We start from the raw sequence: 25,864 nt of genomic DNA, 5'->3' as shown, positions 1-25,864 counted from the left end.
CCCCCCCGCCCTGCCCTTCTCTAAACCAAATAAGTCCCTTGTACTGAGGAATGAATGGATAACAAACATTACATTAATTACAATTTGAATTCTGTTCAGATATGTTAACTATAATCTGTAAGGTGGGTATATGCAGATGATCTTGTCTCCTTGCGTACTGAAGCCCACGGCACGGTCTGTTACCTCCTGAGTGTTTATTTCTGTCTGTCCAGCTGTCATCAGCTCTTTCTAGAGCCTCTGCAATGATATCCCAACTGCCTGACCAGCCCCTAACCCCTGGGAACTCTACTGGCTAAAGTGTAAACTCTTTAGCACAGGTTCCCAACAGTTCTGCATGGACTGGCCTGTGTTCCTCCTGCAGCCTCGTCTGACCCATCTCTGCACTAGAGTTATTCTGTTTTGTTTTGTTTCTTTTTCCGTTTCTAGCAATTTGGTATTTGTTTGCAGCCATTTGGTTAATATGAACTATAATTGTCTGAAGGGCAGGAGCCAGGTTTTTGGGATCACTATGATTTTTAGACATTCTTGTCATTAACATGGAGCCTGCTATGTAACTTAGAGTTTAATAAATATTTGCTAAATTCTTGATTGAGAGTTTCATGAGAGGCTCTTTATCAGAAGTAACTTGCTGGATGCTATGGGAGGTGGAGAGGTTGGATGAAGAGAGACTTTGTTTCTGGACAGCTCATTCGTTCACAGTCACAAGAACAAGACATGGACCCTAATATTACAGGAACTAGACTTTCTTAGGACTTGAGAACAAATATCTTTTATTTTGTGAAAATATATGACCTTGTCAGTAAACCTAAAATGAATTACCTATGAATTTAAATGGCACAGATCACATTTATAGTGCCACGGTTGTCATAAAGTAATCCCATATTGGAAGAAAACAAAAGTTTAAAGAAATTCAATACTTAGAGGTAAAGTGCAAAATGTTCAAATATTTTCGAGTGCGATGGTATTATGCTTGCAAAACTGGCCTCCATGAGCAGGATGAGGAAATGTTTAGCCTTGCCAAGCATTTTTGAAAATTGCTTTAAAATACTCTGTAGAACAAAGATTATAAGCATGTTTGGGCTAGCCTGAGACCTTTTGTGAGATTATTAGACCAGCTAGATTTCTCTTGTCTTCCAGTACTATTTCTCCTGCTTTGCACTAGTGGTGAGGTCGTGGCATTAAGCATGCGCTGGGCAGAAAGGCTAGCCAGGCAGTGCATTCCCAGAAGAGTCAGGTGATCACTGTCTGAAGGCAGCTGCTTGAGGTTCAAGGCAGTCAGTGTCCCCCTCTCTTCTGCCCTGGGACAGCTGTTATTCACCGGACTCCTTCAGGAGAGAGTATGTGCTGGACCTCTGGTTGATCCAATGGGAATCACATTGATCTGGTGTCTGGCTTTGGTTCTGATCAAGTGGATCACCTCTAAGGTAGAGTATCTTTGCTCTCAGCATTGTGACATTCATATTTGATTGGTGTGGAATATTTACTCTTTTTGTATTGATTTTGATCTTTCTGACTTCAAGGAGCTGTGGGATATAGGTTTTATTTTATTTTTCCTTTACCTCGTGTTATTGCTCTTACAGGCTTTTTATTCTTTAGAAGCAAAGCAGGTTCCCTTTAAAGAAGCTGACTTTGAAGATTTTATAGAATTAAACAAGCCAGACTTTTGAGTATTTGTGTCTTAGATATTTTCTTTTAGAGAAAAAGGGTGACATTTGTATGTGTAAAGTATAATTATTGAGGGTATTCTAAACAGTGCCAAGCTTTATAAAACAAAACCCATCCTGTTGTATGTCCCCTGTTTTTCTCGTGGACTATAGCTAAAATACATTCACAAAAATATACTTATAAGCTGTTGTTTTGAAGTTAAATTCAGTTGAGAAATTCTTGATAGTGTGTGAGCCTGAACCTGAAGCCAAAGACACTTAAGTTGACACTATTTGAAATTATTTTCTATACGTTCATAGAAATGGTTCTATCTTTCATTTACCATGCAGCTCCTTTTGTCTCTCTGTTAAGAAGGCATATAGTAGTTAAGACTTCTAACACTGCTGTTTGCTGAGCAACAGAAAGTGCCTGTAAAGTTAATGTTCTCCTTCAAGCAGCATTGTAAGCCTGCTGTCTAATTGTTCACAATTGAGTGTTTTAGGCAGTCAAAAGCTTGTCTTTTTAGTACATATTAAGAGGCATGTATTCTAAAAAAACTTGTTTTGCTATATATTTGGGAAAAAATAGTTTTGGAATTTTGGCCATGTTCCATCTGTTGCGTATGTGATATAATTTTCCAGTGTTGATTCCAGAAGTTTTACTTAGACCCCTGTAAATTCATTAAATTCATTAGCTGAGTTTACCAGTGTGCACAGTGGGGAATAAAGGTTACCTTACAGAGTTCTTGTGGGTTAAATGAGATTTTGTATGAAGACATCTAGAACATTATCTAGTGTTGCTTTTATCATGCCTGTCTTTAAAAGTTATGTGTTAACTAATATTGGGGACAATGTCTACCTTTTGTTACTTACCTGCAGTGAAGTCTTTATAGAAGAATGACTCAACCTGTTCCAGAGCGCACGGCCCTGAACAGCCATGGTTCTTTGGAGCCTAAGGTTTAACTTGTTTATGCTGTGGCCGCTGGTTGCTGATTAGCTTGGCCTCGCCCATGTTTTGACCTATACTAGTTTGCTTTACAAGCTGTTCCCAGGATGGCTAAATTAGAAGAGTCACGAGTAGGCGCCTTGGTTATTTCTATTCTCTAGAGAAATGTAATGGGAATGTGGACAGCAGCCCACAGGACATCAGGACTGATGTAGACACAGGATTTTGATAAAATTTGTTTCTCTAGTTTTACTAAAGATAAAATTCTACCAGTATGTGGCCTTAAAATTTTTGATCTTTTAAGAAACATTTGTTAAGCTTGTGTCTTGGTGTATAAAGCACATTTTTTTAAGTGACACTCTTAAGTGGAATAAAACTTGATTTTAATTCATAATGTAATTCACTTTTTAAAACTGAGTTACTTTAAATTAACTAGATTGCTTAGAGAACTTCATGATACTAAATGTAAGTTATAAGGAAGTTGATGTGGGATTTTGTATTCATTTGTGGGTTCAGATACTTATTTTAAAAGTTGATTCTTTGTTTAAAAAAATTTAATTTCGTTTGGATTTATTTGGTAGGTATCTTGGGATTCAGGCTAGTTCTTGGGCTATTTATATTAAGTACTTCAACAGAACAAATTGAGTATTTTATTAAGGAATTATCAAAATATACTAAATTCAGCTATATTAAATTTTACCTTTTTTGCCCAAATTTTAACAAATATTTGATGGTAGAGATGACATCTTTACCATCAGGTGATAGCAGTGGCTTTTGAGTCCAGAGTGACTAGCTCACTGTGAGACAGCAGCAGGTGTGCACACTTTGACTGGGGGCCAGGGATGCATTCCTTATGAATCAGTTCCTTGCTATTTGAGATCATACTTTCTTTGCAGATTTTTTAGATGATTTGCACTTCTTATTTACTTAGTGAATTATAATAACTATACATGCTATAAAGTTGAAAAGGCACAAAGTTCCACATTAAAAATCTTCATTCTGCCTCTTTCCTTTGATGTCCTTAGAGACAATGAGTATTGATAAAATTTAGTTTTGGTTGAAAGGTTTGTTCTACACTTCATGAACTTTTTAAAAGATTAAGTCATACAAAGTTTCAGCCTGTTTTTTCTTGGGTGACAAGTAAGCGTTAAGAATATACCTTGGGACTGGAGTAGCAAATGCTGTGCAAGCATTGAGGCCCTGAGTTCATTCAGTCCTCAGGCGTGTTGATGCCTGCTTGGAATTTCAGCTCTGAGGACTCGGGTAGATCCTTAGGGCTCCAGCCAGTCAGGCTAGCCTACTTGGTGAGTTAGTTCTAGGCCAAGTGCAAGACAGTTCACAAAACAAGATGAATGGTGCCTGAGGTGTAGGTCCTGGAGATTGACCCCCAGCCTACACACACACACACACACACACACACACACTGGGTTGCATACCAATTCATTGTAATTTCTTAAAGTAAACTTTTTTCATACTGATTTTTAGGTCAGTGTTCTTCCCTTCCTGGAGATTTGTAGATATATGTATGCTAAGTGCCTATAAATCTCAGCCAGGGTTGTGTGCGGCAGAAGCTCATTAATCTTATGAGTGGAACTTTGATCACATGGCTTCAGTGTGCTCATTTTTGCTGATGAGACTGTGAACCCTCCGTCTATCCTTCCCTTTCTTCCTTCCTTTCTTTTTTTGGTGTATGTATTAAATAGTATTGTCCCAGAAACCCCTGCTCAATTGTCTCCTCGGGTCTTTATGGTGTCATATCACTGTACAGATAAGTACATCGTGGCACTATGCTATAGCATGCCTACAGAGGTCAGAGAACACCTTAAAGGAATCAGTCCTCTCTTCCTACACTGTGAGTCTAGGGGATTGAACTCGGGCCATCAGTCTTGGCAGCAAGCTTTTACCTACTGAACCATTTCACCAGCTTCTCTATTTTTGGTGTGTCAGGTGCTGCTCTGAATGTTGGGATTTGGTCTGGGTCTGGAGTAGCCAGCAATGATTTAGGCATTTGCTGGTGCAGAACTTAGATACCAATCAGAGGATTAGTCAGTTTTATCATCCAGATTTTGAAGTGTATTCATGTGTATCAATTCTGGCAGTAACTGACCATTTATTCCTTAGTTCATACGTTTTATTTGCAACAAGTGCATTTGTTAACAAAATATTTATTTAGAGCTTATTAAGTAATGGGTCATATTTCAGAGGCCTCACCACTGTGGTCAATGAGACAGATAAAGTTCTAGCTCCTGTGGAACTCCTATTTTAATACAAAGCAAATAAGATAATACTAGCCAAGTGCAACAAGGAGACAGAGTGCCTCTGATTCCCAAGTGCTGGGATTAGAGGTGTATGTGGCCGGCCATGCCTGGCTGGTGTTTTGTGTTGTGTTGTATTGGGTTGGGTTTTTTTCTTACACAGTTAGTAAAATTGGTTGCTTTAAAGGCAGTAGCCTGGAGGCACTGCAGTAATGTTCAGGTGGCTAAGGCTTTATTTAGTAATCAGGATATGTCTAACAATGCTTCATTCTGGCCTAAGAGATGGGAGCAGTAACTGAAGGCAGACACTAGGCATGGTGGTAAAGTTAGGAGGTTACATCATGATGGTAAGGGGCGTGGTAGGACACAAGCATCCCATGAGAGGCTGTGGATCTGAGAGCATGGGTTTGGGACTCACTTCCCAGTACAGTGGGGACCACTGGAGGACTTGTGAGTGGGACCTGAAATAGTCCTCTAAGGCCTGGGGCTTGGGGAAGATGCACCTGAACCATCAACAGATTGGCCTTTCCCCTCTCCTTCCCTTTGAGTAACTCTTGTGATTGTTTTAGAAACCAACTTCTGTGGGGCTGGGGATACAGGTCAGTGGCCAAGTGCTTGCCTAGTGTGCCAAAGACTCTAGTTCCATCCTCAGCACCCCACTCCACAGAAGAGATCAGCTTGTGTGTCCATCTCAGACCTTTCACTCCTGTGTCCTTTTCTTAGGAGGTCTTAGCTAGGTTGTATCTGTTTGTCTCATAGCTAGAGATTTCTAGAGCAGATGCATTTTGTATATTCAACATTGTTTGGTGCAATATGCTGTAATTACATGTAATAATTCAAGCGTGTTCACTGAATTAAATTTTAGATCACATTTCATTATCATGTAATAAATATATGCCTTTTTTTTTCAGAGACGTGGAGCTATTTCCTATGACAGTTCTGATCAGACTGCGTTATATATTCGTATGCTAGGTAAGTACAACTTTATTTTTTTTATTAAATTTATTTTATGTATATGAGTACATAGATGGTTGTGAGCCTTCATGTGGTTGTTGGGAATTGAATTTAGGACCTCTGCTCACTCCAGTCAACTCTGCTCGCTCAGTCCTTACTCGCTCAGGCCCAAAGATTTATTTATTATTATAAATAAGTACACTCCTGCTGTCTTCAGACGCTCCAGGGTGTCAGATCTCATTATGGGTGGTTATGAACCACCATGTGGTTGCTAGGATTTGAACTCAGGACCTTCAGAAGAGCAGTCAGTGAGTGCTCTTACCTGCTGAGCCATCTCACCAGCCCCTAAGTAAAACTTTATACCAGTACCAGTTAGTCTTGTTGTTGTGTTATCTGAGATGAGATATCTTGCACTAGGTAACCTTTCATTACTTTTTGAAGCAGAAATTGAAGTTTAGCATCTGAAAACTAATACTGAGTGTGATGAATAAAGAGAGGTATTTTAGAGTTAGGACAATTTAAAAGTCTGGTTTAATAGGACAGTACTTTTAGAGGACAGCTTAGCTGTTTTAGAGAATTCTTTATGGAACATAGGTTAAATAGGTTTCTAACACTGCTAAAGGCCAACCAACTGCTAGTTAGCTGTGCATACCACCGTGTGTAAAATGAATTATTTTTAATATAAATGTAAGTAATAAAATTAATCCAGCAGCTGTATTCCTTTACCTTTGCTAGTCCCCAGTAATCACACAGAGAATCCAAGACTTATTTCAAGCTATACCTCAATAGCTGAGCAGTTAAATAACCTACCTTATTCTCCTCAGCTAATCTGGCTGCTCCCCAACCCCATCCCATGATGCTTGCATAGTATTGATCTGGCTCTTTGGTGGTTTTCTTGTAGTGTCTTCTTGGACCCTCTCCTCCTTGTGTTGCTCTGCATCTCCCTCACTCCACCCCCACACCGCAGTTGGCAGAAGTTTCTGCCCAACCGTTGTGTGATCAGCGTTTATTGACAAGGCAGAGAATAAACGGTTAAAATTGTTTACACAGACGACACAGGAGATTCTTGATATAAGCTTTACTGTGTCAGGCCAGATATGAGGGCAGAGAAATCAGCACTTGAATAGCACAGGGATAGCACAATGGCGAGTCCATGAATACAAGATCATGTTGTCCTCATTTTGTGCTGAGGTAGCTTACTGAGAGAACTTGATACTTATGCACCTTATACATTTCCTAATTCCACAAATCAGTACAACTAGCTATGTATGGATGGATATATGTATATATATGTTTTTCTTCTCCCTGACTTTGTTGGTATTATTTTTCATTCAAACACATCTCTTGCTCTTTACTTCATAGTATTAAACATGCAATTAGATCTCACTAGGCATATTTGCTCCTAACTTTTCTCTTTGTGGTTAGAATTCTTCCTTCAGCTCTGAGAACCTGAGCGAGTCCTTACAGTTATCTACCGCAGTTGCTTCCTGTGGTTCTGATTTTGTTCTTGTTCCTTCCTCGTTGGTGCACTCTATGTCTTGTGTGTTACCCACTTCCGTTCTGCTCTAGGACAGCAAGTGTTTGTTCTGCATTTCCTCTCCCCATGTCTTAAAACAAAGCTGCAGACATATTTACTGTGTTTCTGTGGGTGTGTTTTGGTGGGTATAGTATAGATACCTCACACTTTTAATAGGCCTGAGAAGATTTGTTTTCCACATCTTGCCATCTAAGTAGGTATAAATCCCAAAGTGCAGTAATTCTTGACTCTATATACTCTAGTTCATTGGCAAATCTTGTGTGGGGGTACCTTCAAAAACTAGCATCTCACCATCCTGATCACATTATAACCCAATACAAACCCTGGTTTTTGCCGTGCATCTTGCACTTGATCTTCATGAAATGTGGTTGATGGAACCCAGGTGAAGTGTTTTTTTAGTACATAATAAAGCCATCTTAACTCAGAGGACTCTGACGACTTTCAGCGTTAAAGAAACAGCCAGATCTGTCAGAGAAGATATCAAGGTCCAGTGTGATCCAGCCCTCATGCCTTTCTGACCCCCCACTCTTCCCAAATTCCCTTTCCTGGGACCCCTGCCATGCTGGCCTTTCACTTGTGTGTGAATACGCTAGGTGTGCTGCTGGATGGGTATTCATGCTTGCTCTTCCTAGTATTTGGACTTTCTCCTGATAGCCATTCAGCTCACCGTGTCACCCATTGCAAGTACCTGCTTAGTCACCTCTTCAGTGAGGCCTCCCCCGATAACACTGTCCCATCCCATCTCTCCATTCCCCATTCCTCTTAACTTACTCTATAGCTTCTAACCCTCCTCTGTAGAAAGGAGTTCTGTGTTTGCTGTATTTGTATTTGGGAAGATAAACTTTGTGCACTGGCATGTCCTGGGTCTAACGTGTTCAGCAAACCTTGATCACAATGAAGAATAACCATGTAAAAGAGGCCTTGGTAGATATAAATGGAGTCACAGTGCATGAAGCGAGTCTTCCTTAAGGACGTAGAGCAAGGAGATCCTTCAAGGAGGTCAGAGTTTCAGGAGGACAAGAAAGGGCGGGCTGGGAGACTCTGAGGATGAGGGATGCGACAGCTTTAACAGGAAAAGACTGCTTTTGGATCCCGTGGGTTTAAGGACTGGCTTGTCAGCTGAAGCAACACAGGCTTGGAAATGTGATTTAATCTACCAGAACCCAATTTCTGCATCCACAGAATGGATGCTAGAACTCTTCTTATTCATGTTTGATTTCAGAATTCAGAATTGCGTGTGATACAGAGTGCCTGGTAATTGAGTGCTAGATCATCATGTGGAATGTAAATCATGTGGGGCTATGTAAAAACAGTCTCAAACAGATAAAAACCAAAGTTTAAGAACTTGCTAAAAGCTTTGGTGAGTGCAGAGTGACTTTACTGCATTATACTGTGTTTCCTGTGTCTTGTTTGCTGGCACCCCAGGCAGAGCAGATGCTGGTAAATGCCTGCTTCTCACTGTGGCTTTTTCCTCTGGGAAACAGATTTCATTTCCCATTGACTTTTTATGGTTGCTGTTTTAGCCACATCAGAGTAATAAAATGATCTTTAGAATACAGATAATTATTAAGGAATATAATCTTTAGGCTTCTTAACCCAGCCTTACAACTCAATACTGAAATTTTATTACATCCTCCAAATAAGCCAGTTCTTAGCCATACCATTCATTTGTTTGCTTTTATCTTTTAACACAGAGTCAGGGGTTCCTTATGGCGTGGCACTCTCGTATATGTCACGTATATGTCGCTGTCCTGGCACTTCCCTTCCTCACTGGCTTCCCTGGGCTGGCCTGTACCCAAGGAGCAGGATCCCACATGGGCCTGCTAGTGCATGGGACCTCCTTACTAGTAACAGCTTCCTAACCTTACATTTACTCCTGATTCTGTCCAGGAGATGTCCGCGTGAGGAGCCGAGCAGGATTTGAAACAGAAAGAAGAGGGTCCCATCCGTACATTGACTTCCGTATTTTTCACTGTATGTATTTCATTCATATTTTCAAAATTAAATTTTTTAAAGTTTTCATGACTTAGATGCTATGGTCTTTCTAGCATTTAGTTTTCTCAGAAAGAAAAAAATACAAGGAAGGAAAAAATACTGTGTTATCTTTTGACATTTTTAAAACATTAGGTCATAAATTATGCTGTCTTTCTAGATAATGTTGATTAATAGAGATAAGTAGAAGAGAATAATTGGAACTTCGCTTTTGGCTCAAGGTCTCATGGAGGAGAGGCTAGCCTCCTACTCACTGTGTAGGCCAGGATGACCTTGGACTTTGGATCTTTCTACCTCTGTGTCCCTCCTGAGTACTGTATAACAGGTGTGGGCTCTATCCCTGGTCTTTGAGTCCTGGAGCCCAAAGTTAAGGCTACATGTGTTCCAGGCATGCACTTCTCCAGCGGAGCCACATTCCCAGCTGAATTAGGTTTTAGGTGTTTCTTTTAGTATCTTCCTTCATTACTTCAGACAACACCAGCATATTCAATGCAGGTAATATGATAATAGGTTTTCAGAAGTTGAATGAAGTGTCATCCTTTTGGTTTATTCTAAAATATTGATAGAATGAGTAATTTAAAAACAAACATTTCATGTGTGTCTAGATCATAGTGAAGAGAAAGGGAAAAACAAGTTTTAAGAATTTTAAACGCTGAATATATTAAATCTGGTTTGACACTCATTTTGCTTTTGGTAAGGTTTGGTAATGTACATTAACACTACAAACTGAGTCCAAACTTGACAAACTATAAGAGACATCCTAAACAATTCAGGATGTAAATGAGATGGGAAGGTAAGTCTGGCATTGTGCGTCACTTTCCCCTGTGGGTCATGTGCTGATTCTTAGGAAGGGAATGCAGAGGTGAGCAGAGAGCTGCCACCGCCACTCAACACTCAAGGAGCAGAAAGAGGGCTTTACACAGTGTGTGAGGGTGAGGGAGGGTGAGGCACTGCTGAGGAACATTCATGTTTGGGTGAAGCCCAAAACGCTTCCTAAGTTAGAAATGAATCCTCACTTTGAAATATCTCAGGCACTGGTTGTGTCCTGGTGGTTGCAGGCTATAAAGATCATCCCTGGAACAGGAGCTAGAGAAAGGGCAGTTGGGGCTTTCCAGTCTTGGCACAACCAGTAGGATTGTACAGGGACACTGGGGCTGTCTTGAAGGATCACTTCTTTCCACAGTAAAAAAATGACACAAAACTACTTGTCATAGATAAGCCATCTTTTAAAGTGCACATCAGGAAGGTTTTTTTTAAGCATTGAGCAGAGTAACATTTAAGGAAAAGCATGCTTAGGAAGTTCACAATACAACTGTGAAAACCAGCCAAAGAGGAAAGAGCAAAAACAGTGAGAGGAGAAACACTCACCTGCAAAAGGGCATCGCCCTTTGCCAGTGAGAAGACTTTTCTTTCTGTGTCTGCCCTCTCCAACTGGGGCTGCAGCTTTGTGGGGCCGCTTGCTTCCAAGGCAGCCTCACTGGCTTCTGAGCCCCCCATGCTAGGGCAGCTAGGCGGTTCTGAGGAGAGGCTGACAGGAGGAGCCATGAGGAGGAGGACCAGCTGAACAAAAACACCACATTTTCACTTGAAGGAGAAACTAGAAGACGGGATGATAGCGATGGAAAGAAAGTCGAAGCAGAAGAACCAGGACATACTTACACTTGTTCTTGAGGCCAGTGTGGTCTCGACTGCGTAGATATGAAAGAACAGTTACAATCATATCACACCGGAGTAAGACATCATCCCAAAGAGCTTGTCGGATTAAATCTGTATATTATTCTAGGAATGTACGGTAGCTTTAAGCTGAAGAAAACCAGTGTAACTTATTACATTAATAAGAATAGGGGAGAAAAGTTATGGTTAGTCAATTTAAAGAATAAACTGTAGAGATCTATAAGAAAAGGTTTCCCTCCTGACTGAGCAGTGTGGTGAGTTTCTGCAGAAAGCACCTTGCTGTAGGCGTTTCATTGACCGCAGTCTTGTTTGTTGGTGGTATTTGTTACAAGATCTTATTGCTGACTGGCATTCCAGTAAGAATGTGTGTGCTTCTTAAAGGTTGTTTTGTTTTGTTTTGCTTTGCTTTATAAAATTGCATTGTTTGTTTCCATTTTATGATCTGGAAGTTTAAGCAGCTTTAAAACTACCAGTCTTTTAAAGTTGTGGGGGATCTGCTATAAAATCCTCAGACTGTTGAAGACATCTGTCTCTGATACATTGGTTTAGGGTGGTTTTTTTACTCTCTCATATGCCCCTTGAATTTCAGTAAACTTAGTAAATGAGAGAATCTGGGAAATAAGACTGCTATAAAGGATGTTGGAAGTTTTAAGTAGGGGACAAATGGTAAATTTTGGTGGGGCAGAGTAGGTTTGAACCTTCAGGGATACCCAAACCTTTTAAAAGTCTGTGATATGTATTTTCTCTTACATTTTTAATTTAAAATATTATTACTTCTATAATGACATAAAATTAGCTTAATATTTTTTTAAATTCTGGATATTGGTTTGTTATATTCCTTACAGCTATAATTTTCTTATAAGGACAGCATTTAATTGTGACTTACAGGTTTAGAAGTTCAGTCCATTATCATCAAGGCGGGAGCATGGCAGCATCCAGGCAGGTACAAGAGGAGCTAAGAGTTCTTACATCTTGTTCTGAAGGCGAACAGAAAACTGACTTCCAGGTAGCTAGGACAAAGGTCTTAAAGCCCATACCCACCCACAGTGACACACTTCCTCCAACAAGGCCACATGTCCAAATAGTGCCGCTCCCTGGGCCAAGCATATTCAAACCAGCATAGTTGTTATTGCCCCTTCTTAAATTCAGCCCGTTACTAAGTCCTGTGTGTTTTGTATTCTTAAGTAGCAGTCATGTTTTTCTGACCTCTGCCATTGAACTGTCTGTAGTTCTGGTATTTTTCGTATTTCTCCTGTTAGGATTTCTGTCTCTTGCGTTCACTACTTAGCATCCAAGAGCAGGTCTTCTCAACGTGTGCAAGTAAGATACAGGAAAGCATCAGGAACAGGTTAGCAGAGCACACAGGCTGCGGCTAGTCTAGTCTGTAGTGGTGTACTCTGTACTGTACCTCCATCTGCTGAGTATGTTTCAGGTGCTGCTGTGATTTTTAACTTACAGATTATATATATTTTTTCTCTATTTTGAAGAAATAGTCTTTACAAAATTTTCCTAAAAATGAGGCATCCAGACACTATTGTGCTAATAAGCTTTTCTTCTTTGTGTAACTGATTATACACTCTGCTTGGGCTCACATACTGAACATTAATTTTCTAGTCAGCCAGTTTCAAACAGATAGCTACCAATTGGGGGAGCATTTATAGGCTCCGAAGTTTTTGAAGGTTTTTTTTATTGTTGTTTTTGTTTTCTTTTGTTTATCTGATGAAGAGACTTTGGGAGTGTAGTTTAGTGTTTAGCATTTGTTTACTATGTGTCAAAAAGTATATTTTGATGTAGCACAAAGGAACAGAAATAAACTCAAAGCAGTCTGGCAAGAAATTGTCCTATGGCAGAAAGGGTGTGCTGCTCCTGAGTCGGGGGAGCAGGCACACCGGGATGGGAGGCCACTTGGCTTTTCATTTTTGTTTTTTTTCAGAGTTTGAAAGAAAGACCTCAATGTTAATCTCTCCTACACCCAGGAGTTTTTGTCTTAGCTGACCTTTTCTAACAGTCCTTACTCTCCAAGGCCTATAAATAAACCTTCATTTGGTATCCACAGGCTTTTCCTTTGAAGAGCTTGAGCTGGGTATGGTGGCTTATGCCTGTGATCCCAGCTCTCCAGAATCAAGGCAAAGGATCACCAGTCTGAGGCCAGCTTGGGTTACTGAACTCAAAATAAATAAATCAATCCTACTAAAGGTGTAGGCTTGGGTATGAAAAAGAAGAAAATCAGTTAATGATATACACCTATAATCCTAGCAACTGGGAGGTAGAGGGTTCGGGGGTTCAAGGCCAGCTTCAGGTACATGCTGAACGAGGACACCCTGGGGTATATGAAACTTTGTCTCAGGCTCCCTCTATCTCCAGTAAAGGAAAGAAAAATCAGTTGAGCACAGAAACTTACTAACTATAATAAATTATCAGCCTTACTAAACAAACAGATTCCTGTAACTTAGGGAAGTTCAACAGATAATTAACTAAGATGGGGCTGGAGAGATGGCTCAGCTGTTAAGTGCACTGACTGCTCTTCTAGAGGTCCTGAGTTCAGTTCTCCAGCAACCACATGGCTCACAACCATCTGTAACGAGAACTGATGCCTTCTTCTGGTGTGTCTGAAGATAGCTACAATGTACTAATATACATAAAATAAATAAATCTTTAAAAATAACTAAGATGCAGGGATGAAAATTAAAGTTGTTTCAGACTCAGAGGACAATGCAGAAATGTGCATCAAGAACCCTGAACATCTTCTCCTGTCAGGAGTTCACCACCAGAACTAGAAATATATACAAGGGGATAATCGGGTATTAAATGTGTGAGTTCATGCAGAGAAATTTACATTTTCCTTGCTCGTGGTCATAATGTCTTTTTTTGTATTTTATGAACTTTTTCTTTTGCCTTGTCTTGTGGAGCTCAAAAGATATCTGTTCTGTATTTGCATAGTTTACAAGCTTTAAAAATGGCTTCTTTCATATAAGAGCACCACTGTGTATTAGTGAGAGAAGGAGCCAGTGAGTAAGTGCTGGGCCGTAGGGTGGCCTGGGGCTTGTGCTCTCTAGCACGGCCTGCTCCTCAGCACGCTCACTCTGTGGTGACAGCTTCTGCCGCTCTAGGTGTTTTCTGATTTTTGATTCCAAAATACCCAGAGAGATAAGGAAAAGGAAAGCCAGCTCCTTGCTGTTCCTTCCTTTCCATCAGTGAGCTGAAGCCTAAGTCCCAAGGAACCTATAGAGCTGGTGTGTTCCGTGCTCTACTGGCCATATAGAGTTCCTCTCTTAGTTGGAGATGATGATAGGAATTCCATGTCGATTTGTGTTTGTGTCTCAAGGAGATGTCTCAGTAAAGTGCTTGCCGTGTGAGTTTAGATCCTTAGCACCCCCTATGGAGCAAGGTATGGGAGGACAAGCCTCGGATCCCAGGACACAGGGAGTGGAGGCAGGAGGACCTGACCTTGCTGCTCAGCCAGTCGAGTAAATTGATGATCTCCACGTTCCACTAGAGACCTTAGCTCAAAGTGTGGGAGTGCTAGGGCTATGTTGTAATGGTACAGTGTACCTCACATATAAGAGGCCCCATGTGCAGTACCATCACTACCAAAAATAAAACAAGCAAAAAGAGTGGAGAGCTATTGAGGATGTCATTTGACATCCTCCTCTGGCCTACACGCACACACACACACACACATGCAGGCACACATCAACTAACCCTTTCTTTGCTTAAAATTCAGCCAGTTAGAACCCCTAAAATCTACTTTTCTAACTTCTAGCTTGGTTACATTTCCAGAGGGGTTCCGCAAACATTTGCCGTCTCTCCTGGCCATGTGCTCTTGGTACATCTGCCCTCATGGCATCTTGTCTTCCTCATGCTCTTCTGCTGGGTGAGCACGGCCTTGGTAAGGGTGGGATGACATGGTTGCTGCCTCGGGAACAGGGCCAGCAGGCCTGGGCCTCCACAAGCGTTGATGGTTGCTGTGGGTGTAGGCTTGTTTGTATATTTGTACATATTTTCACATTTCTCCGAAGGAATGTCCTCCCTGTTAATGGTAATGACTCCATGATAATCAGAGACAGCATGAGTCCTGGAGTCGAAGGTGTGGCTAATGTCTCAGCAAAATTGTAAATGCTAGGACCTTGGAACAGAACTCAAAAAACATGAATTTAAAAATATAACTTATCAACCATGCAAGATATAAAGATGCAATATGAATCATATGAGTAGCGTCAGGAATCGAAAGGAACAGGAGCAGGTGAGCAGCAAGCCAACTTGTCAGATTCTAAGGAAAGAGAAAGGGATTGTCCAAGGCGACCCAACCAGCAGAGTGTTCTGTTTATGCTTACACCGGCAGGCAGACTCCTGGGTTTAGGATCAGCCTGGGACATAGCAAGGTTAGGTCCAGGTGTGGTAGAAATGGTCATTTCAGAGTAAGGTTCCAACCAGCTACCTCATCGTCTGTGCTTAACAGAGGCAGGCAGATCTCTGAATTCCTTTGCAATGTTTAAAAAAAAAAAAGCGTGCTTGCCTTCCCAAGGAGCTGGGGTCCTGGAATGCTGCATCACAGGATAATTAAAAGGGAACCTGAAGTAAATGACTGGATTAATATGTAGAAGAAAAGACTGGGCTTATGGTCTGTAAAAGTTGAGCTATCCAGAGAAATTTTAGAATAACAAAAATGAACTGCTTGCAGAACTGTCTCAAACAGAGAAATAGAGAAAAGACCTGTCTGGAGATCTCCCGAGAAAGCAGAACATAGAGCAGTTTGGAAGCTGTCTCGAGCAGAATACAGGCGACCAGCTTGGACCCATGATTCAACTTCGAGTCATTTACTTCTCCATTCTCAAACACCCCTCCAAGCTGAGGCTGGCCCTTGGCACTCTTTCCTCTCTTTGTGGTCTCTTCTGACAGCATTCCCGGGGAATCAAGAAACCCTGCCCAGCTATAGGCTGTCAGCATCTTTATTTACCAATCAGGAATAACTTGGGGAAAGGCTACATAGTGCCACTTGGGTCTATATGTGGCCTCTCTTGACCTTGGGGTCCAGTATCTAGCATTACAATACATACCAGAGGCCAAACCTCAACAGTTACAGAGTCTTACTTGCAGTTCCCCAAGATAATCTTTATTAACTGTCACTCAGGTTCGGGCTTCTTGTTGCTTTTCTCTTGAGCCTAGCCTTTTATGTTGTCTTCATTACAGCAACTGACTGCTGAAACCTACAAAACTCTTCATAGATTTCCCATAGTGCTCAGGTGTATTGGCTTGTAGTTGTTTCATTTCATTATGGCAAAGCTGTATGAAGCTTAGATTGTTTGCTTCATAGTTATATGGTATGAAAAACATCTGTGTCTATGTATGCTTGAGCTGTCTAGTGTGGGTCAGGCTGGTCTCATTGTCTTGGGTTGACTGACTTCAGAGTATACAACCTATACAAGGGCATCTGCTGTACCTGGAGTTTACTGGTACTTTCTGACTCTGAAGCATTGGTGTTTGCTTGGCACTTTCCGACCTGTATGTCTGTCTTTGCTTTCTTCTTCAGTTTCCCATGGCCTGTCCCTACCTTCTTATTCACAAGCTGCTTTGTTTTGGTGATTGATTGGTCTGCAAAAGTGTTTCTTGTTTCCTGTATTAGATTCTTACATAAACATCTAGTGTGCACTTGTAGTTGTGCCATTATAGACCAAGGCCATTACTTTGTCTAAAGTTTCAGATAAATTAGTTGACTCCCACATACTTGTCTTGAAATCACACCTATTTCAAAGACAGCATTCCTTGAATTCATGGAGCTATCACTAGAAACAGCTGACAAGATGGCAGTTGGTAAAGGTACTTGTCACCAAGGTGAGTTCAGTATCCAGGACCCACATAGTGGAAGGAGAGAGCCAACTTGTGCAAGTGTGGTGCATGGAAGCATGGCACAGTGAAAATAAAGAGTCGTGTCTTATATGAAATACTGTCTGCCTTTGTTCACAAAGCATTTCACTAAAAGAAAAGTGGGCCAGGGTCATGGATCAGTAGGTAAAGGTGATTGTGGCCAAGCATGAAGACTTAGGTTCAATTGCCAGTATCCACATGGTGGAAGGAGGGAATCAACTCCTGCAAGCTGTAGTCCGACACGATCATGTACGTACGTGTACACACACACACAAAACATCATTTTCCCCTGCCAGTGACCTGAGTTCCTACTCCTATGGTGGCAGTTCCCTTGCCAACTGGCTCTTGTGGAGATGCCATGTTGATGCATTGGGAAATGCTAGTTTCCAGCCTGTTCTCAGATTCCTGCATTTAAGAACTGTTGGCTTTCAGTGCTTTGTCCCAGACTTGGAAGAAGCCAATATTCTAGATGTCTTTGATAACTTTGTTGCATAAACTATGCAGGCTGGTATGAATTGGACCTTAATCTTAATCCAATTTAAAGGTCATTGCTCTTTTGGACTATACAGAGCTGGTGGAGTTGAACTTGGCCCTGATGTGATTTTGCAGCTGCTGAAGCCTGCGCTTCCTTCCCATCCTCTCCCAGCTGGCTAATAGGGAGCTGCACTTGGGAGGCAGAGCCAGGTTAAGCTCTGTGACTTTTAGACCAGCCTGCGTCAGAGAGAGTTCTAGGATAGCCAGTGCTATACAAAGAAACCCTGTCTTGAAATTTTAAAAAGAAAAGAAAAGGAAAAAGAAAAGAAAAGAGAAGGGAAGAGTTTTAAAGAGTTTTGAATCTCTTACTTAATCATCAAATCATCAGACTGAACAGTAATTCTGTGAACCAGGATTATACGAATTGCTTAAGGGGAAGCACTGATGATACACTTCATCCTTATTACAGTGAGTCACTTACTATTCATAATGAAGCTCTTACTACATACATTTAAACTTCTGTCAAACTATTTTGAAATCGTGTCAATATACAGTTAGTTCTAAAGTACTTACATATACAGTGGTTTTCAGTATTAAATATGTAACCAAAAAATGAAATCTAGTCTTAAAAGTTAAAAGTATAAGGTTATGTTTTTAAAATATTTAAAGTTTATAATTACCATTTATATTATATTATACACATATAATATATACTTTATAAATGTATTGAGTGTTTGCTTCTTTCCCCCAAACTGTACAGAGATGGTATGCTGTCTCATTTGCTCTCTGTCTTCAGTCCTCAGAAGCCAGTTTTACAGATAAAGAACTGAGGATCGTTCAGTAATCTGCTTTATGTTACAAAGCTGGTGACAGAGCAGCAGTTCCACCCAGCATTTACCCACTCTGCCATTCTGTATCCATTCTTGACACAGGCAGCTATAACATTGCTCACAGAAGCCTGGAACAGTGCTTCTCTATGTGTCAGTATATTCTGAGATATGCTAAGACTAAAAATTCTTCTTAAAAAAAAAAAACAAAAAACAAAAAGACTTGTCCCGTAGATGTATGATAATTAGAATTACTCTTTTTTAAATGACTTTTAGGTATGATAATTAGAATTACTCTTTTTTAAATGACTTTTAGATATGGCTTTCACTCTTTTGTTTGTTTGTTTGTTTGTTTGTTTGTTTGTAAGAAAACTAGGGACAAAAAAGAAAAATTAGGAGCAGGTGTGGTGGCACATGCCTTTAATCCCAGCACTCGGGAGGCAGAGGCAGGCGGATTTCTGAGTTCGAGGCCAGCCTGGTCTACAAAGTGAGTTCCAGGACAGCCAGGGCTACACAGAGAAACCCTGTCTCTAAAAACCAAAAAAAAAGAAGAAGAAGAAGAAGAAAAATTGGAATACAGAAACTATTTAGAATTTTTTTATTCAGTCTTTGTTCAGCATTGAATTGAATAAGCTAGAACTAAAACCTTAAAGTACTTAATTATAAAAATGAAGATCTGAGCAGTAATTTTCCATACTAATTATTTGTGTACAGAGGCAGTGACTGCAGGGTGCCCCCTTGTGGTTTCCTGCGGCGGGTGACTGTCTCCTTCAGGACCTTTCTGGTGGAGCAGCTGTGCCCAACTGGGTGTGGCTTGGGTAGCAGGGAAGCACCTTCGGGAGAGATGGGAGCCTGCTGTTCACTGTAGCCCTCTCCAGCCTCTTTCTTCTCTTGGCTTGTATTTCTTCTTTATTTTCTACTTTGATGAGGAAAAAGTACATATATTTTTAAAAATCACCAACTCTTCTCCACTTTCTTCTCTGGCCCAGAAATACGGAAAAAGGATACCTGGACACAGTACCCTTGCTCTTTAGCTTTGGTGATGCTGGTTGGTCTATGGCTATGCCATGGGGCCGTGGTACTCTGTGATAATAACATGAGCTTTTGTATGCCTTCAGCTTTCTAAGCTGTATCAGCAAGTAAATAGTCCAAGCTTGATGAAGGCTGACAAGTCTAGTCTGTTGTCTGTCATGCTGTGACATGAGTAATGACTCCCTTTATGTCACAGGATGAGCTCATGTGAGTACTGGTAACAGGGTTGGGTTTTTGTGTAATTTGGCCAGAAGATGAGCTTTTTAGTAATTATCTAAATGAAGGGTACTGGCTTCTTTGCCATTTCCAAATGCCTCTGCTTTCATATATTCCTAAATGCTATTATTCATTCAGCCTGATGTCTCCCTGTACAGTGGCATAGGCTTAACTAGGTTGAAAGAAAGGCTGTGTGCAACCTTCCAAACTTAACCCTTAGTTTTTGCCCCTGAAGATGTCTCTATTGGAGTTTTCAGTGTAAGGACTTTGCTTCTACAGAGACAGTGTTTGTGTGTGTGAGAGAGAGACAGACAGACAGACAGACAGACAGAGACAAGGGACAGAGGGTTATCAGGTGTGAAGAAAATACACATTTCCAACACTGTCACAGCAGTGGATGTTTGATTGTTGTTCCCAAGCCCTTTATTAGATTGTATTTTGGAAGCTCTTCCAGGACAATTCTGAAAAACCTTTTTCTCCAGCAAGGCCTGTGTCAGATACTATTTTTCACGTGCCCTATTTCTGAGGAGTGAGGGAGTCAGGCTGTGAAGAAGGATTTACACATAAAACTTATTATTGCAGGAATCTTTATGAGAAAAATAGGAATTAGAAAAAGTTGAGTAGCTACCACCTTCTGTGCACATGAAGGATCGCTGTCACACACACTACAAAGTTTATAGTCTTCCTGCTTCTTCCTCCAGCAGATGGGAACAAATACAGAGACCCACAGCCAGGCAGTGTGCAGAGAGTGAGGGACCTTGAAACACTGTCTGGAAAGAAAACATGACGATTGAAAGGACACACACCTAAGCACAGGTCTGCTCAAGTGTCCACACACATTACTGTGTAACTTCAGACAGAGAAGGACAGTTTCCTCATAGAGACTTTTCTTGTCAAATCTCAGTAATACGCGCATGTTACTGATTGCTGAAGGTCATTGTCTGATTGTGGTACTGAACACAGTGCTTTGGAATGAAAGGAAGGAAAGAGGGAAGGGAGAAGGAAGGAATGGAAAGAAAAAAAAAAAGGCAGGAGGGAGGCAGGTCGGCCCACCGGCCGGCCGAAAGATAAATAAGAAAGTAGAGGAATTGAAAAGTTCAACCAGCAGGACCCAGGCTCACAGGGACAAGTGCTGCTCAGGAGGGCGTTCAGAAGGCCTGAAGCTGAGTAACTTAGGAACTGTCAAGCAGTGGAAGGAATGGATCATGGAGCTGATGTCCAGAGCTGAATAACCAAAATCTTTTGTGTCCTTTGATGCTTAAAGGAGCTGGATTATTCTAATAGAGGGAAAAAACAGTTGTTAGGCTCATTGAAGTACACACTGTTTCCAGTAAAGAGCCATAGTGCCCAGAGTTTTCCTCTTTAGACAAATATGTGTTTATAGCCTTTAGAACCCTTTATGTATATGTGTGTGTATATGTGTATGTGTATATATATATATATGTATAATTAAAATTATCTTTAAAATACTTTAAACTATCTCATTAGAATTTAAGATACGTTGTTACTGTAGTTGTTAATATCATCTGTGTGACTGGGATTTGGCTTCTCAGTCATTTGAAACTAGAATTTGTGTGTGTGTGTGTGTGTGTGTGTGTGTGTGTGTGTGTGCTTGCTTGCTTGCTTGCTTCCGATTTTTATATAGTGTGTTGAAACAGCCGAATGAGTAGTACTAGTTAATGGAAATTAAACTTTAAAGCTGAGTCTAAGTCCAGATGCTCTCATGGCTTTCTAGCACCTGTCAAAACTGACCTTTACTCTTTTTTAATTCTTTAGTTCAAAATAGAAATAAGCCACCTCCCCATGGAAAGAATTGCTCATGGTAATTAATGAATTTTAAAACAATGCCTCAGAGGTTAAAAGCACTGGCTGCCCTTCAAGAAGACTTGGGTTTGATTCCCAGCATCTGCATGACGGCTCACAACCATCCTTAACTCCAGTCCTAGGAAATCCAGTGCTCTTCTGGCCTCTCCCATCACTGCACATACTAGGTGCACACATGCAGACAAGGACCCATACACAGAAAATGAAGGAAAAATTTCAAGTGCTTGTATACACCTTAAGTGCTTGCATGGAACTTGGGGGTGTTTCAGAGGCAGCCTTCTTGGGGTTTGCCAGGTTTTCATGGTTACTCCCTTTCTTTCAGCTCAATCTGAAATTGAAGCATCAGTCTCCGCCAGGAACATCAGAAGGTTACTAAGTTTCCAGCGCTATCTCAGATCCTCACGATTTTTTCGGGGTGCCACAGTTTGTAGTTCTCTAGACATTTTAGATGAGGATTACAATGGACAAGCCAAGGTTTGTACAACTTCTTCAAAAATGAGTTGCTTGATAAGTTTACTGGGGCCGCCTCTAAAACACTGATTTAGATGCCCTGTCTGAATTGAGCCATTTTTGAGAGTTTAGAGCTGTTTGTTTCTAAGTAGGTCTAACAGAGCAAGGGAAACTTCTGAGATAAAGTAGTAAATGCCTTTGTTTTCTTAACTTTCTATATTAGTGACTTAATAGAACATTAAGTAATGAGTGGATCAGCAGGACAATCAACTTTAAGCTAGCACAGAGTTGGGTGCTGGGAAGAATGTGAGCCAGGGCTGATCTGATGCTTTAGTGCAGTTGATAGGACACTGGGGTCTGTATATCACTACAGATGTGCTTGCCCCATAGTTCCATACAGACAGCTCAGGGAGGTGGGTCCGTCTTTTTCAGTCAGATGGTATTGAAGGTTTAGCTAATCTTAACCGAAATGGTATTAGTAAGAATTATTTACTTTATTCTTACAGACTTTTCAGGAAATGTCTTAAGTAAGATAGAAGTGAAATGGGTTTGGTTTTGATCAAATGGATTTCATATAATCTTGAATTTTAATGTACCTGAAATTATTTGTTCCTTAAATTTTACAGGCCAGATTTCTAAAGTTATGTAGATTGGCTCCAGGGTATCTTCTTGGAAGTCATTACAATATAAAGAAAAGAATCTTTCCCTGCTTAATAGATCAGTCAGTGGGAACTGTTGACCTGCTGTCGTGGTTAGAGTGTTAACCTGTGTGTTATTGCTGGTTCCTGGCACTGTGCTTTCAACCTCCACAAGTGTCACTCTGATAGTACTTGTGGTGTTTAATTCTTCATCTTATACCACAGCAAACTTAGGGATACAAAATAAAAGCTTTTACTTTAAAAGCCCACACTTGTATGATGTGGTGGACTTTGGATGTGTTTGTTGCCTACAGTGCATATCATCCTCAGAGCTAATTCATTGACTTTACTGCTTGTGTTGAATGATATTTAAAGATCGTCAATAAATACCCCATAATTCAAAGAAATGGTTAGCAAGCCATGCATGCCTTTAATCTCCCAGCACCCAGGAGGTAGAGGGAGGCAGATCTCTGTGAGTTTGAGGACAGCCAGAGCTATGTAGAAAGACCCTGTCCCAAAATAACAGAACAAACAAGCAAACAACCCTGAGCAGCAAATACTTGAGTTACAGTGTGGTGTGGGTTTACTGTGGTCTCCAAGTCCCTGACCTTGGATTCTTAAGTCACCATGACAGCTTTCTGCTACAGCTGAGCATGGTACTTATTGCCTGTTCCCACGAGTCAGTGAGGCTTGAGCGCCAGACTTTTAAAATCTGGTTTAAGACAGACTGCTGCACATGGACTATATGATGGTGAATTGTTTCAGAATTCTCCTAAGTTTGTAGGCCCTAGGAACAGGGTGGAAGACTGACCTGACCTCTCTATGATTAACTGAAAAACAAAATAATGTGTTCTCAAGTGGAATTTATTTCTGTAGAGAATATTTGAGCCAGTGGAAAGAGTCATAACTAAGAGGAGGCTGAGAGCAAAGTGTGGCGGCACACTCTGGTACTCCCCGTTCTTGGGAGGCCGAAGCAAGAGAATTGCTGTGAGCTGTAGACTAGCCTGGGCTGTATAGTGCAATCCTGCCCACAAACCTAGAACAGAAAGTGAACGAAGGTGAATGATCTCGGCGTCTCTCAAAGCCAGTCAGCCACTTGTCGTTTCCATGAACGTTGCTATGGGCTATCTGCCGAAAGTGGGTCTTACTGAGATTAAATTACAGTAGAAATGTTTGGTTTTCATTTCAGTGTATGCTGGAAAAAGTTGGAAATTGGAATTTTGATATCTTTCTGTTTGATAGACTAACAAATGGTAAGTGAAGCATTTGACATACTCAAGTTTCTGTGGTCGTTAGCCTATGTTGAAGCTTTAGTGTGCTCTGTCCTTGCTGTCATTCACTTGGACTGTGACCCCAGTGCCAGCATTTTGTCTTTGTTAGTCACTTTTCAAAAAAACAACAAAATCATTTCCCAATTTTTATTTTTACTATTAGTCTTGACAGTAATCACTTCATCATGACTGGACCAGTCAGCAGTTATTACTGCCTTTTTTAATAACTCAGCCCGAGTCTCACTGCAGTCTTCATTTTTCTCTTCTCAGTTTCTTCAGTGTGTGACTGTTTACAGTGGCATCTTCTGACGCAGTTTTCCATGTAGTTAGATTTTTCCCAAAGGCATGCTCCCTGAAGCTGCTTGCTTTCTTGAGTGTGCTGGCCCCGTGCCTTTTTTCTTACCTGCTGCAGAGGATTAGCGTGGTTCCACAGCCTGCCTTTGGCACTGCCTCCCCATGCTGGAGAAGAGCGTATCGTCAGACGCTGTGACAGTTAAGAGAGGTTTGGAGAAATGTTACATAGGTCATCTAAGCTCTCCTGCCCCAGCTGAGCCCAGCTTTATGTGGGGTTGGTATTGCTTTTTTTTTTTTTTAATTCTCTTTGTAAATCACAACTGGGTTCTATTTGGAAACGTTTTTAAGGATAACGTATTTGGCAGATTCTTGGTGATACTTACCTGTCTTTGCCCCTCTGCCAAAGTAGGTTTTTAATAGAATTACACAAAGAAGTCAGTTTTCCTGTTGCTGGGGATGGAGGAATGTGTCCCCTGCTTGACTTTAAAGACACCTGCTTTTCTTTTCTTCTAGAAATGTGTTTGTTTATTTATGGAGGTGTGTATGCGCATGCCCACAATACTCATGTGGAAGCCAGAGGATAGCATGCTGTTGCAGGCTCTCTTTCCTGTCTAGGGTTCCAACTCAGTTTGTTGAGCTTGTAGGTACAAGTACCTTACCCAGTGGCCACTGCCACCTCCCCTGAGCACTGCTGTGGTTGTTTGGGTGTCACTGTTACTTTCTTTAAGCACTAGGAACAGAGAGCAGGGTTCTACCTGCCCTGCTTATCTCTGCACTCCAAACAGGAAGTAGATGAGCCTGATGGGCAGGGTGGTGGGGACCATAAGGTTTGCTGTTGGAACAGCGCCAGGCATCACCGAGTCTTTGCTCTTCCCCTGTCGCTATCTCTTTTACCCTTGGGTGCTTTGTGTCCTGTTGCTTTCTCTGCCTCAAGCTGGCTGCATCCAGCCATGGTGCCCTAACGAAAAGGCAATTGACCTTCCTCTAGGCCCTGTGGGGATTGTTCTTTTTCTTTTTCTTTCTTTTTTTTTTAATACAAGCAATGAATTATTAGATGCCCACCTCCTTCAAGATTTGTGAAATTTTTCTTTTCTAACTCAACACAAACATAACTTCAGTTGTTATCATAAGATAAATATAGATGAAGCAGCACCAGCCATAACATTTTTAAAGACTAGCCTTATATAAACTGATAGCTCATAGTCTATTCTTAGGCTGCTAGGATGCCTGCCATTCCTTAATATAGTTGCTCTTTTCTAAATTTGATTTTTAGAAAGTGCACAACCTGCTAGTCAGGGTCTTAAGATGAAAGCTAGTGAGCGCATCTGTGTTCTGTGTCAGCCACAGTTGCTTTCCGTAGACCACCCTGTTTGAACTGACTTTGTGGAGAAGGTGGCTCAATTACTTGGTCCTAGTTAAAAACCACCTATTGTTAGCTACCCACCTTTGCTTTTATAGGAAGCTAACTATAGCCCCTGGAAACCACAGAGATTCTCTACTTGAAGAAATGTAATTGAACAAATGAGCAGGAAAAAACTGTCCAACTTGAATTATGTAGTTGGAATGGTTTCCTTTTAGAACTAAAATTATACATGATTTGTGTTTACCATATCCAAGTTCATAGTTGCCCCTTCTTGGTTATTGACTCAGTGGTGTTTTATATTTTTACTCTGGTACTCTCTTGGGAGTATAGGGGAGAAAACAGGCAGGAGGGGACAGAGCTGAGTTGGTTTGCCCCAGAACAGGTATACATCATCTTATCTGCTCCCAGGAGGAGAACAGTTGCTGTCTGACATTCCTGTTAGAGGGATGTGAACAGGATTGTGCCTGTTGCTCCTGACCACCTCTGGTTCATGGAGAGGAGAGTGGCCAGCCTGTGTTTCCACTCAAGCTCTCATGGAGAGTCAGTTTCTAAAAACTAGGAAAGGTCACTACATCCATCTTAGCTGGTCTGTCTTTTTTTTTTTTTTTT

General features: G+C 41.0%; 1 protein-coding gene across 3 annotated transcripts in view; it reads left to right on the top strand.

Moving 5' to 3' along the window:
* Positions 1–25,864, top strand: part of Pde7a (phosphodiesterase 7A) — an 87,250-nt gene that overhangs the window by 45,709 nt on the left and 15,677 nt on the right. For 2 of the 3 annotated variants that reach the window (XM_021157519.1, XM_021157520.2), the window contains exons 2-5: positions 5,756–5,816; positions 9,226–9,309; positions 21,562–21,713; positions 23,517–23,580. In XM_021157519.1, coding sequence (XP_021013178.1) covers positions 5,756–5,816; positions 9,226–9,309; positions 21,562–21,713; positions 23,517–23,580 — 361 coding nt within the window. Of the gene's footprint in view, positions 1–1,239; positions 1,425–5,755; positions 5,817–9,225; positions 9,310–21,561; positions 21,714–23,516; positions 23,581–25,864 lie in introns of those variants that run through there. The other variant, XM_021157521.2, reaches the window with a different exon arrangement.

This window comes from Mus caroli, chromosome 3, assembly GCF_900094665.2.
Source record: "Mus caroli chromosome 3, CAROLI_EIJ_v1.1, whole genome shotgun sequence".
Lineage (NCBI taxonomy): Eukaryota > Metazoa > Chordata > Mammalia > Rodentia > Muridae > Mus > Mus caroli.
This window is presented reverse-complemented; position numbering and strand designations above follow the sequence as displayed.